This window comes from Dendrobates tinctorius, unplaced genomic scaffold (genome assembly GCF_039654945.1).
Source record: "Dendrobates tinctorius isolate UK_male_01 unplaced genomic scaffold, ASM3965494v1 ptg000022l, whole genome shotgun sequence".
NCBI lineage: Eukaryota > Metazoa > Chordata > Amphibia > Anura > Dendrobatidae > Dendrobates > Dendrobates tinctorius.
This window is the reverse complement of record NW_027361690.1, coordinates 83,540,723-83,553,416: the sequence shown is the minus strand read 5'-3', so window position 1 is coordinate 83,553,416 and position 12,694 is coordinate 83,540,723. Positions and strand designations below refer to the sequence as shown.

At 47.8% G+C, this 12,694-nt stretch overlaps 1 protein-coding gene across 3 annotated transcripts in view; it reads right to left on the bottom strand.

The window, feature by feature from the left end:
- Window positions 1-12,694, bottom strand: part of LRRK1 (leucine rich repeat kinase 1) — a 147,578-nt gene that overhangs the window by 38,669 nt on the left and 96,215 nt on the right. For all 3 annotated transcript variants that reach the window (XM_073568825.1, XM_073568823.1, XM_073568824.1), the window contains 6 exons: window positions 9,913-10,084; window positions 2,154-2,317; window positions 1,918-2,057; window positions 1,454-1,700; window positions 1,137-1,303; window positions 746-943 (listed from right to left, as the gene is read on the bottom strand). In XM_073568825.1, coding sequence (XP_073424926.1) covers window positions 746-943; window positions 1,137-1,303; window positions 1,454-1,700; window positions 1,918-2,057; window positions 2,154-2,317; window positions 9,913-10,084 — 1,088 coding nt within the window. The remainder of the gene's footprint in view (window positions 1-745; window positions 944-1,136; window positions 1,304-1,453; window positions 1,701-1,917; window positions 2,058-2,153; window positions 2,318-9,912; window positions 10,085-12,694) is intronic.

Sequence of the window (12,694 nt, the reverse complement as noted above, 5' to 3'; positions counted from 1 at the left end):
TGATTTCCGCCCGCAATAGGGGCGAGGGTGTATACTGCGGAGGAGGAGCTAACCTTTTTTTCACTTAGTGTCAGCCTCCTAGCGGCAGAAGCATACACCCACAGTATCTGTGTCCCCCAATGAGACGAAGGAGAAAACCTGTTTAAAGTAATCATGGCCGATTGTGGTTTGTGCATGCTTCGGTAGAAGAGGGCTAGCTGTCAGACAACCTTTCTGTTGAAGAAAAAAATCTTGCAGACTGATAATACATCACATACCCTGTAGTAAGGGTCAGTCACGAGAGCGTAGGCTTTTCTGATACAATATCCTTCTTAAAGGTACTGTCACACTTAGCGATGTACCGGCGATCCCGACCAGCGATATGACGCGGTCAGGATTGCTGGTACATCGCTAAGTGGTCGCTAGTGAGCTGCCACACAGGCAGATCTCACCAGCGACATCGCTGGGGACGGGGGTCGCTACTTACCTGTCACACTAGGCGATCCTGCGTCCTCCCGCCCGGCTCCACGCTCGTCTCTGCACAGGAAGCTGACGACGAGAAACAGTTCTGGACGTTCTCGCGCAATCAGCGATAACCAGCGGGGGAGCGGGTCGTAGGTAAGTATCAGACACAGCGATATCGCTAGCAATATCGCTATAACGTCACAAGTTATAGCGATATTGCTAGTGATATCGCTTAGTGTGACAGTACCTTTACACTACAGATGTGTTACAATTCTGATGGATGTGTTAAGTCGGACGTTACCTTGGCTATTTCCGGTTAGGACAGTGTTCAGACTGCCTAATGGAGCCAGCTCCAGGGCAAAGCACAGAGGGTGGATGCTGATGCCAATCAGGGACACTATGCAGGGGTGCTGAAGGGAGTGAAGCATGCTGGCCTCCTGACGAAATTCGGAAAAGTTTCTCATAGCATCCATAGCCTGCAAGTGCTTGAACATTGTATCTGTGTGAGAAGGTATAGAAGTTGAGCTGAATGCTGACGACCACATGAGTTCCTCATATTAGGAAAACGCCATGCACGCTTCAGTGAACTGAACAAACAAATGTAGCCAACCTTATACAAGACAATCTTTGCTCCTAGAAAAGAGCAGATTTCGAGTACTGATGGTTTAGAATTAAGAGTGGATATTACGCACCTCTGATGACCTCAGCAGACGTCCGATGCTTCTTAATCTGAAACACCTTCAATGCCACTGGCTTGCATTTGTATACAGCTCTGTAAATAATGGTCCCGCTTCCCCCTTGTCCCAGAATATTCGTGTTGTCTTCTGAGTACTCCAGACCCCCAATATCAAGAAACAGCCTAAAGTAGCACACAAACAGCACAAGCATAAATGGCAGATAAGCAAACACCTATATGTTCCCAATCATGATACAAGGCAAAAGAGGCCCATGGCGCAATTCTTAGTCTTTGTCATGATGCAAACTTACATTTTGAAATGTGCAGTTTTACCTGGATGGAAAATCTGTCATAAAAATCTCAGGGACAAGTTCCTGCAGAGGAGCAGGGTCTTCGGGGTGATTGGGGCACTCGAGATAGTCCTTGTCTACAGCAGCCAGCACGCAGTCCTCCATGTTGAAGTAATAAGGTTCTTTCACATCTTTTTCATCTTCTTGATGATGCGGTAGAGAAGCGCAGGAGTTGCAGGGAACATATTGCTCCATCAAAAGGCTCCCATCACTTTCTGTAGCAGTCAGGGCTGAAAAGTACAAGGCGGCTGTCAGCCGATGAAATATAAAACAGAGTTGTATGCCACTATATGCCTGTACACCGCCATACGTTGGAGGCTTCCATATGAAATATATTTCCAACAGATGCAAAAAAGAATAAAGGCAAACAAAACCCTGCTACATTTATACCATAAATGTATATTATAAATACTGCCATTTCTTTCATTACTCAAAAAGAAAAAATACCTGGAAACCACTGGTCAATCAGGGAGTTGACATGGTCTGTGATGAAGGCCATAGCAGAGAAGTCTCTGACTTCTGACTGGCAAATAATCTTTATGCCTCCGCTCTTCTTCTTCTTCCAGTTAACATCAGAAGATTCCACGCTAAAGAGGCACAATTAAAGTGATTTGTAACGTTTCACTAGTACTGCTGATGGGATAAGTAATGTTGCCTTCTTTGTAGTGGTGGTTGCTCCCTACCTCAAGTAGCCACCCTCAAAAGTGACCATCAGCCCCTCCTGCCAGTAGATGGTCTGGTTCCGCTTGACCCGGAAGGTGCTGCACCGGTTTCGCTGGGTGCCAGTGAAGCTGTACACTGCTGACTTCCTATTGCGCGGCCTTATATTTTTTTTGTTCTCAAACAGCTGGTAAAAGAAAAGTAAATGAAAATGTAAAGTATTAGGAGCCAATGAGATGACTGGACACTAAATCACACATTTTATTTCCATCTCTGAAGAGGACCTTTCACTGGATATATTTTTTATTTATTTAAGCACAGTACTGCCTCCAATTGCCGCTGCTTCACTGATTTTGGAAAAGCTCTTTCTGCTTCAGCCCTCCATTCCAAAAGTTATGTCCCCTGGAAATAAAGAATGATATTTCCCCTTCAACCAACTGGGCGTATTCCATACAATTTCTCGGTGAGTGGGGCCGTGTTTTGATTGGCTAGCATCAGAAGAGAAAACGCAAAAGCCCACAGAGAAGTTCTAAGGTATACGCCCAGTTGGTTGAAAGGAATATTTGCACCATTATTACGAGGGGGCTGTAACTCTAAGGCTAAGTTCACATTAGCGTTCGGGGGCTTTGCGGAGGGTTGCGTACTTCCTCTGTTAAGCTCCGTCTACTTCCGCACACATCCTGCGTACTGTGATAAAACACTCCGGGATCGTCTTTGCTGGGGTCAAAGGTCACGTGTGTTCAGCATGAAACTCAGGCGCAGAGCTGGGATTCGGATATAACTGACACTGGGTCAGGTTTATTAACGGTGAAAGCAGTGCATAAAGGAAATAAAACATAAAACAAATCCTTGCCTGTCCGGCACTAACTAAACAAAGTACAACCTAACTACCAACTGGCAGGCTTCTCCCGTCCAGCCAAACCACAGTTACAGTGGGCACTGCTTTCACTCACGTGTGTCTCTCACACAGACAGGCTCTCTGTGTTCCCAGGCTGAGGCACTCACACAACCACCTGGCATCCTTTTATATCCACCTCCCATTATTCATTAGTCACCAGGTGAGATACTGACCAGACTAGGCCACATAGGAAAGGGTATCTGGGTGAGATATACCTGCCCTCATCCACTATTCCCACATGATTCTCACATATCCCCCCCCTCTGCTCAGACTACTCCGGTCGAGCAATGACACCCGCCAAACAGTGCACTCGGGACAGGGCATCTGCACTCCCCATCTGTACCCCTGGGCGGTGCTCCACCGTAAAAGTGTAGGCCTGCAGGGCAAGGAACCACCGGGTCACCCGGCTATTCCGTTCCTTGTGCAAGTGCATCCACTTGAGAGGGGCATGGTCAGTGATCAGCCTGAACTTTCTGCCCACCAGGTAATATTTGAGGGCCTCTAGAGCCCACTTAATGGCTAGGCACTCTTTTTCCACTACCGCATACTTTTGCTCATGTTTATTCAGCTTCCTGCTGAGATAGAGGACTGGGTGTTCCACTCCGTCCCTCACTTGTGACTGTACGGCCCCGATACCGGTATCAGAGGCATCCGTTTGTACCACAAACTCGCTACGGAAGTCCGGAGTCACCAGTACGGGTTGAGAGCAAAGTGCCCGTTTTAGGCTATGGAAGGCTTCTTCAGCCGCTAAAATCCATTTAATCATGACGGAGTCTTTCCCTTTGGTAAGATCCGTCAGGGGGTAGCGATGGGTGCAAAATTGGGTATGAACCAGCGAGAATAGCCGGCGATCCCCAGAAAGGCTTGCACCTGCTTCTTGTTGACAGGTTGCGGCCAGTCCTGAACCGCTTGAATCTTATCAACCTGGGGTTTAACAACACCCCTCCCAATTACATACCCCAAATACCGGGCTTCTTCTAGCCCGATGTGACATTTCTTGGGGTTTGCGGTTAGACCTGCCTCCCACAGGTCGTCAATCACAGCTTGTACTTTCTGGAGATGAGTCTCCCAGTCCAAGCTGTAAATGACTGTCATCCAAAAAGGCCGAAGCGTACTGCCTATGTGGCCTCAGGACTCGATCCATCAGTCTCTGGAAGGTCGCCGGTGCTCCGTGCAGTCCAAACGACATATACACATACTGAAATAGACCTTCCGGCGTAGCAAATGCCGTCTTTTCTCTGGCAGCCTCCGCCAGAGGGTCTGCCAATACCCCTTTGTTAGATCTAGGGTCGTAATATACCGGACTTTTCCTAACCGATCTATTAACTCGTCGACCCGGGGCATAGAGTAGGCATCAAATTTTGAGACCGCATTCAGTTTCCTGAAGTCATTGCAGAACCGGATTGTGCCGTTCGGTTTAGGAATTAACACAATCGGGCTGGACCAAGCACTGTGCGATTCCTCAATGACACCTAACTCTAACATTGCCTTCACTTCTCGGGAAACGGCTTCACGGCGCGCTTCCGGAATTCTGTAGGGTTTCACGTGAACAGTGACACCAGGTTCCGTTACGATGTCATGTTTCATTAGCGTAGTCTGCCCGGGTTTTTCTGAGAAAAACTTTTGGTTGTGAAGTAGAAACTGCCTGACCTCAGTCTTTTGCCACTCCGAGAGTCTCTGCAACCTGTACCTCCAGTACGGTATGCGAGCAGACGGGACTGGCCAGCTCCGCTGACAAGGCAGACCGATCTTTCCAGGGTTTTATCAGATTTACATGATAAACCTGTTGAGGTTTCCGTTTACCTGCCTGGTATACTTTGTAGTTTACTTCACCAACTCTTTCCTTAATCTCAAAGGGGCCCTGCCACTTTGCTAGGAACTTACTGTCCACCGTGGGGACTAGGATCAACACCCTATCTCCGGGTGCAAACGTACGGATCTTGGCGCCCCTATCATAGATTCTTTTTTGGGCTCCCTGAGCCTGCATCATGTGTTCTTTGACGATAGGCATAACAGCCGCAATACGGTCCTGCAATTTGGGATACATGATCTATCACAGTTTTAAACGGAGTGACCTGACCCTCCCAGGATTCTTTGGCGACGTCTAACAGTCCGCGAGGACGTCGGGCGTACAATAACTCGAAAGGCGAGAACCCCGTGGAAGACTGGGGCACTTCCCTGATGGCAAAAAGCAAATACGGAAGTAAATAGTCCCAGTTCTTCCCATCCTTGTCTATCGCCTTTCTCAGCATCTGCTTCAGTTTTATTGAACCGTTCGACCAACCCATCTGTTTGAGGGTGATACACGGATGTGCGTACGGTTCGATCTGTAACAACCGGCAGAGCTCCTTCATTACCCTGGACATAAAGGGAGTCCCCTGGTCGGTGAGTATCTGTTTTGGTATACCGACCCGACTAAACACATGCACCAGTTCCTTGGCAATCGTCTTGGTGGCCGTGTTACGCAAAGGGATGGCCTCCGGGTAACGAGTGGCATAATCCAAGATGACCAGAATATGTTGGTGTCCACGTGCAGATAGTGGAAGGGGCCCAACTAAATCCATCCCAATCCTCTCAAACGGGACCTCAATAATAGGTAGGGGTACCAAAGGGCTACGGAACCGGGGCTTAGGCGCCGAGGCTTGGCAGTCAGGACAAGACTCACAATATACACGAATATCGTGATGCATGCCTGGCCAAACAAAACAGTGTAATATCCTTTTTGTGGTTTTCTGGACACCCAGGTGACCTCCCATCACATGTCCGTGGGCCAGGTCCAGCACCTGCCGCCGGTAGGGTTTGGGCACGACTAATAGTTGCACCGTGTCTTCCCCCTTTTTCTCTATCAGATATAGTAAATCATTCTCCAGGACCATGTAAGGATATGCCAGCCTAGAGCCAGGTTCTAGGGGTACCCCATTTATCACTTTTACATTTGTCCTAGCCTGAGAAAGGGTCGGATCCTTTATTTGCTCACTTTGGAAGTCATCTTTCTGAACTTACAAATCCGGCAAACGGGGAGGTGGACGGCTGTCGGCCTCCTCCTCTTCCCTGGCCTCCTCCGTATCACCCGCCATGACTGAAAACGGGAACTGCAGGTCATTTCCAGCAGACTGTTCCCCCGAGTCTTCCGGGGAGACCTCTTCCAGGGGTTCGGGACCCACACGAGCCCTGGGAGAAGAATCATGTACACTATTACCCGAGGGCATCAACTGATTCTCCCAAAATTGCCAGAAGTGGGGAAAATCTCGGCCCAAGATAACACCATGCAATAACGCAGGGACGAGTCCCACTTTATGTTGCACAGACCCATAGGAAGTAGTAATGCATATGACCGTGGATGAGGTACGAACAGGTGTCTCCATGCACACACGTTACAGAAAATTTGTCTGATGGTCCAGTCGGGGCTGACACCTGACTGGCCTTCACCAGAGTCACCACATTTCCCGGGTCTAACAATGCCACCACATTTTTGCCATCAACAGTTAAATCACACAAGTGTTTTTCCACATCCTTTTGACCGGCATTCACACTCACTACCCGTGCAACCATAGACATGCGGTTTTTAGAGTCTGTGACGTGGCACTGCATGGGTTCATTAGTGACCGGACAGTTCGCAGCAATGTGGCCCATATCTTGGCAGCGGAAACACGTAACGGGCCCCTTGCTTAGACCATAGCTCGTTACTCTCGGCCTCGCATTGCGGGCAGTCCCGGTTTCCTCCCCCACTGTCTTAGGGATTTTTCCTTCTCCCCTACTCCCTGGAACAGTCTTACCGGTTCCACGTGGAGATGATGAAGAACGAGGAGGGGTAGCGTCATCTCGGAGTCCTTCCGCCACAGAGTAACGTTCAACCAGATCCACCAGTTGATCTGCCGTCGTAGGATTTCCATGACTTACCCACTTCCTCAGGGCTGGCGGGAGAGCTCTCAGGTACTTGTCCATGACGAATCTCTGGATTATCTCTGGCGCTGTCAGCACCTCGGGTTGTAGCCACTTCTTCGTCACGTGGATCAGGTCGAACATCTGTGACCGCGGTGGTTTATCTGGCTGATAAGTCCATTGATGCACTCTCTGTGCACGGACAGCGGTCGTCACTCCCAGCCGGGCCAAGATCTCGGCTTTCAGTTTGTCAAAGTCCTGCGCAGCTTCAGGTTCTAAGTCATAATAAGCCTTTTGGGCCTCACCGGAAAGAAACGGGGCAATCAGGTCGGCCCATCGTGCCTGTGGCCATTTTTCTCGCACCGCCGTCCGTTCAAACGTGGTCAGGTATGCCTCAACGTCATCTTCGGTCGTCATCTTCTGCCAGTACCGACTCACGTGAATCACTCTCGACTCTGCTTCCAGGTTAACCTCAGGTAAGCTTGCCAGGCGCTGCGCCACCTGCTGGAGAAGCGAACGATCCGTAGCTGTCATGTCCACCAACTCCTTCAGCTGGGCCATCATCACCCGATTAGCTTCTTGCTGGACGGCGGTGGACTGTACCAGCGCTTTCACCACGTCCTCCATGCTCATGCTTCCAATGTGATGCCCGCATTCTCCACCACAATGTGATAAAACACTCCGGGATCGCCTATGCTGGAGTCAAAGGTCACGTGTGTTCAGCATGAAACTCAGGCGCAGAGCCGGGATTCGGGTATAACTGACACTGGGTCAGGTTTATTAACGGTGAAAGCAATGCATAAAGAAAAAAAACATAAAACAAATCCTTGCCTGTCCGGCACTAACTAAACAAAGTACAACCTAACTACCAACTGGCGGGCTTCTCCCGTCCAGCCAAACCACAGTTACAGTGGGCACTGCTTTCACTCACGTGTGTCTCTCACACAGACAAGCTATCTGTGTTCCCAGGCTGAGACACTCACACAACCACCTGGCATCCTTTTATATCCACCTCCCATTATTCATTAGTCACCAGGTGAGATACTGACCAGACTAGGCCACATAGGAAAGGTATCTGGGCGAGATATACCTGCCCTCATCCACTATTCCCACATGATTCTCACAGTACCCATTTTAATATTGGGTATGCAGGACATGCAGATGTATGAGGATGCGTTGTTTTGACGCGCCCGCCGTCCACACAAAACGCAACTTGTTGCGTTCCCGTGCAGTCGGAGGGTGCGTCAAAACGACGCATCCGCATACATCCGCATGTCCTGCATACCCAATGAGCGAGTATACTCCTTGCTCGGGTTTTTCCGAGCATGCTTGAGTGGCCTCCGAGTATTTTATCATGCTCAGAGATTTAGTTTCTATCGATGCAGCTGCATGATTTGTGACTGCTAGACAGCCTGAATACATGTGAGGAATGCCTGTTTGTTAGGAAATCCCCACATGTATTCAGGCTGGCCAGCAGCCATAAATCATGCAGCTGAGGCGACAGAAACTAAATCTCCGAGCATGCCAAAATACTCAGAGATCACCCAAGCATGCTCGAGGAAACCCGAGCAACAAGTATACTCGCTCATCACTAATAGGTATGCAGAAGTATGCGGAGCTTAACGGAGCAAGTATGCAGCCCTCCGCAAAGCCCCCAAACGCCAATGTGAACTTAGCCTTACGGAGGAGGGGCAACGCAGAAAAAGAACAGGTCTTTCACAATAAGTGGAGGAGCAGCAATTGGAGGAGAAAGTCACATAAAATAAAAATCCAGAGAAAGGTCCTCTTTACATATTGTTTTTCAGCTAGGATCCAGTTTCTCCAGCTCCTATTAGGAATGCTGTAGATGAATGCATCAGTTAACACTGAAGGTTGAAACAACTATCTAAAAGATAGGAATAGGCATTAATCGTAGGTCCATCACTTAGCTCCTGGGTGTGGTAAAGGGCATATAGCAGCTCCATAATGAAGAATCTATACATTTGGAGTCAAGGATCATATCAGATCCAGAGGGCGGCACAGTGGCTCAAATCCCACCAAGGATTGATCAGCCTCTAACAGAGTATAGCAGCAGCTCTCTCCTAGAGAACATGGTAGCGCTTGGCCGAGCAGAGGGTCCTGTGTATGAGGGTGTAGAAAGAAATAGCTGCTGGCTGAAGGATTTTTCGTCCTACAGTTTTCTATTTTGAATGGAGGACTTAGGGTATGTGCACACGCTGCGGATCCGCAGCGGATTTGGCCTCTGCGGATCTGCAGCAGTTCCGCAGACAGTGTACAGTACAATGTAAGTCTATGGGATTTACAATCTGCAGTGCACATGCTGCGGTTTTTTCCCCTGCGGAAAAGCTGCGGTTTCGAATCCGCAGAAAGAATTGACATGTCAATTCTTTCTGCGGATTCCGCTGCGGTATGCAACCTATTCCATTGTCCAGGTGTCAAACTGCAGGGAAAAACCGCAGGCCAATCCGCAGGTAAAACCACAGGTCATTTTACCTGCGAATCCGCAGAGAAGAATCCGCAGGTGAATCCGCAGCGTGTGCACATGGCCTTAATGTGTACGTCCAGTTTGGGACACTGGAAAGTTAACAAGTCATGGGTCTACTTTTCTAAAAAGATAGTTTTTACTGTAATCCCAGACTGCAGAGTAAGGCTATGTTCACGTGTCCAGTAGTAGTTTTTACTGTAATCCCAGACTGCAGAGTAAGGCTATGTTCACATGTCCAGTAGTGATCCGTTAGAATGGACCCAGCACCAATCCTTTGGATCGAGTAAGCATTACAAATGAAAGAAAAATAGATGGCTGATTAACAAACGTGTTTTACACTTCAATGTTACCAAAACAGAGCCAGCAAAGATCAGTTATTAAAAAGGTTGCGTCTGCACAACTTTTTTGCCAACGGATTGCTACTGGATCCGTTCTAATGGAGCACTACTGGACATGTGAACATGGCCTAAGAAATGTCTGACTGCTCATGGACTTTAGAAGACAACTGAATTCTTACCTGAAGATCCATCTCAGACAAACTGATCAACATTCGAGCAATGAATCTTTGCCAGAATCCTACAGGAACAAAACTCATCTTGAACACCCTCTGCACAGTGTTACCAGAGGTCTGCTGTAGTGAGTGGATGTCCAGGCCTGGCTTGGCCGGCAGGAGGTGAGGTAAGAGGTAACTGTAGGATACAAAACACATTATATATATATATATATATATATATATATATATATATAGGAACAGATGGAGGCAACATTGTAGGATTAGACTACATTCAGTGGAGATGGCTAACTACCGTTACATCCCTACCCGACACACAGATACACAGGGCCAACTGTCCAAAGGGGCCCATAAACCTGAATGCTGGTTCAGCTATATGGGATCTCTCCTGCCTTCCCCATAAATATGAATGCGCTGTCAAATATTTGTGTTTTCAATGGGAAGAGTGGAGTAAGGGCCCTGTCACACATAGCGACTCACCAGCGATCCCGACAACTATATGAACTTGTCAGAATCGCTGGTGTGTCACTACATGATCGCAGGTGAGCTGCCAAACAGGCAGCTTCACCAGCGATCAGGACAGCGACACGCGGGTAACAAGCGACGCACATCGCTTAGTTACCCGCAGTGCACGTTAAGATACCAGCGCACTGGTGCAGGGAGCTGGTAACCAAGGTACACATCGGGTTTCTAAGTGCCGCACGGCGTTTAGAAACCCGATGTTTACCTTGGTTACCAGCTCGTTAGTCTCCCGCCTGTCACACGCAGCGATGCGTACTGGCCAGCTGGAGACCAACCATCAAAAAAATGTCCTGGCCATTCGAGCACGATCAGCGATACCCGGCAGGGGGGACGATCGCTGAAAAGTGTCACACACAGCGATCTCGCTGGTGAGATCGCTGTTGCATCACAAAACTCGTCGAGATCGCTATGTGTGACGGGGGCTTAAGTCACTGCCAGATACCTCTCTATGGATTATCCCACAGGAGAACAAAAGGATCAACACTGAAATTAAATAGGTGCAAGCCTTCTTTATCGTGAAATACGTCGAGGAAGAGTTGAGAGATCGGACCCCCATACACAGTAGGTGGTTGGCCAGTCCCACTGAAATTGGCAGGTTCAGGCCTCTCTCTAATTTATATAAGACCCTTAAATTGATTATCCAGAGTCATTTTAATTTTCCCCTTATAGTCCTAAGAACTTACAGGCACGTAGTTGCCAACTACCTGCTTCTTCTGTCCACCTCCAATTTCTGCTGGCTCATAGCGATTACAGACTGCTCCTGCCGGTGATTTTACGGCTTCCTGTGACTTGCAGCTGCTTCTCTTCCTATTGACAGGACATGATTGCCGATGTCATGCTGATTGATTGGTGGCACCTCACTGCCTAACTGCGAAATGCCGGCTGTCAATTGGCATGATGTCAGCAGTCATGCCCAGTTGACAGAACTGCCTGGAAGAAGAGGGAGCTGCTCTGTTCATGTGAAGCAGCAGAATCGCCAGCAGGAGTGGTCAGTGACCACGCTGAGCCGGAACTGGGTAGAACGGACAAGTAGTTAGCAACTGCCTGTCTGCTAATTTTTAGACCCATAGTAAGAAAATAAAATAGTCCCCTTTAAGTGGGATGATTTCCAGGCCAACAATAGAAGTGATAGTGGCTTCTTCTGGAGAAGATCCAATTTGCGTACTACTCTCAGAAGGCATTACCTGTAATATTTCCTGGCTGGATCTCCGGGAGGAGAAACCCATATCTTTCAAGAGTATAAACAGCAAAGTACAAATAATCAGCAAGAAGACATTCTTAACCAGGAATCATTTTAACAAAGTCGCTCCCTAAGAACCTGTGAAGTTGTGAAATGTGACATGTGTCCTTTGTTATCATCTCCACTCTTTTCCAAATTCAATAAAAGTTGCGAGCAACATCACAAAATGCAGATGCTTTGAGCCGGGGATTTATCTTTTCCAGAACATGAAATTTCCATTGTCCTTAAATGTCACTAATTTCAGTTCTAAATGAGTTCCAGACTCCAAGATAAAAGCTGCAAGCTGCATTTCATCCAGAAGAAGTAAAAACATACAAATGATAGATTGCATTTAGAATAAGGGCCAATTCCTCCTGCTGGACCCATCCTATAGTCTTCGCCCCTATAACCTGACGTCCTGCACAGATTTTCTTTCGGCACCTGCTGCTCTAGTTATACAGATTAAATAGGTCACCATGAAGTCGCCCAGTTTCTCTGCACTGCCCTAATAATCTGTGGGTAATTTTCTCCATGTTGCTAATGCTATGGGTTCAGGACATCTTGTCAGCTAGTGTCCATAGCGCTAGAGTTGTATGAAAAGACATTTGTGGCTCGTTCATGGATACTAATGACTCATATGGTGATACTGAAAGTATACAAGTAACATATGGCAATGACAGTTAATCTCCTTAGACCTAAGAAGATCACAAAATGTAAATTTCATCTTTGCTGACAAGGAAAGTAATAGGTATAGGATTTAGGGTCTCATCAAAAGTGGCAATACTTGAGATTAAGTTCTAACCATGCACTGGAGATGGGCGTTTCTGACAATCTTCTTGCAATTATGTTTTTAATTCCTTTTGCTCATGGGAAAATTATATCATGTTGTGCATTGCCTGCAATAAAATCATGTGACGATATATATGTAACATATGCCATAGTCACACATGAGCACGGACCGGTTGCAGGCCTCCTGTCCCAAACTTGGCCTCATAGACATACTGAATATGGGTGTGTCAAGTTTGGGGGTCAGGTTATAGATTTGTC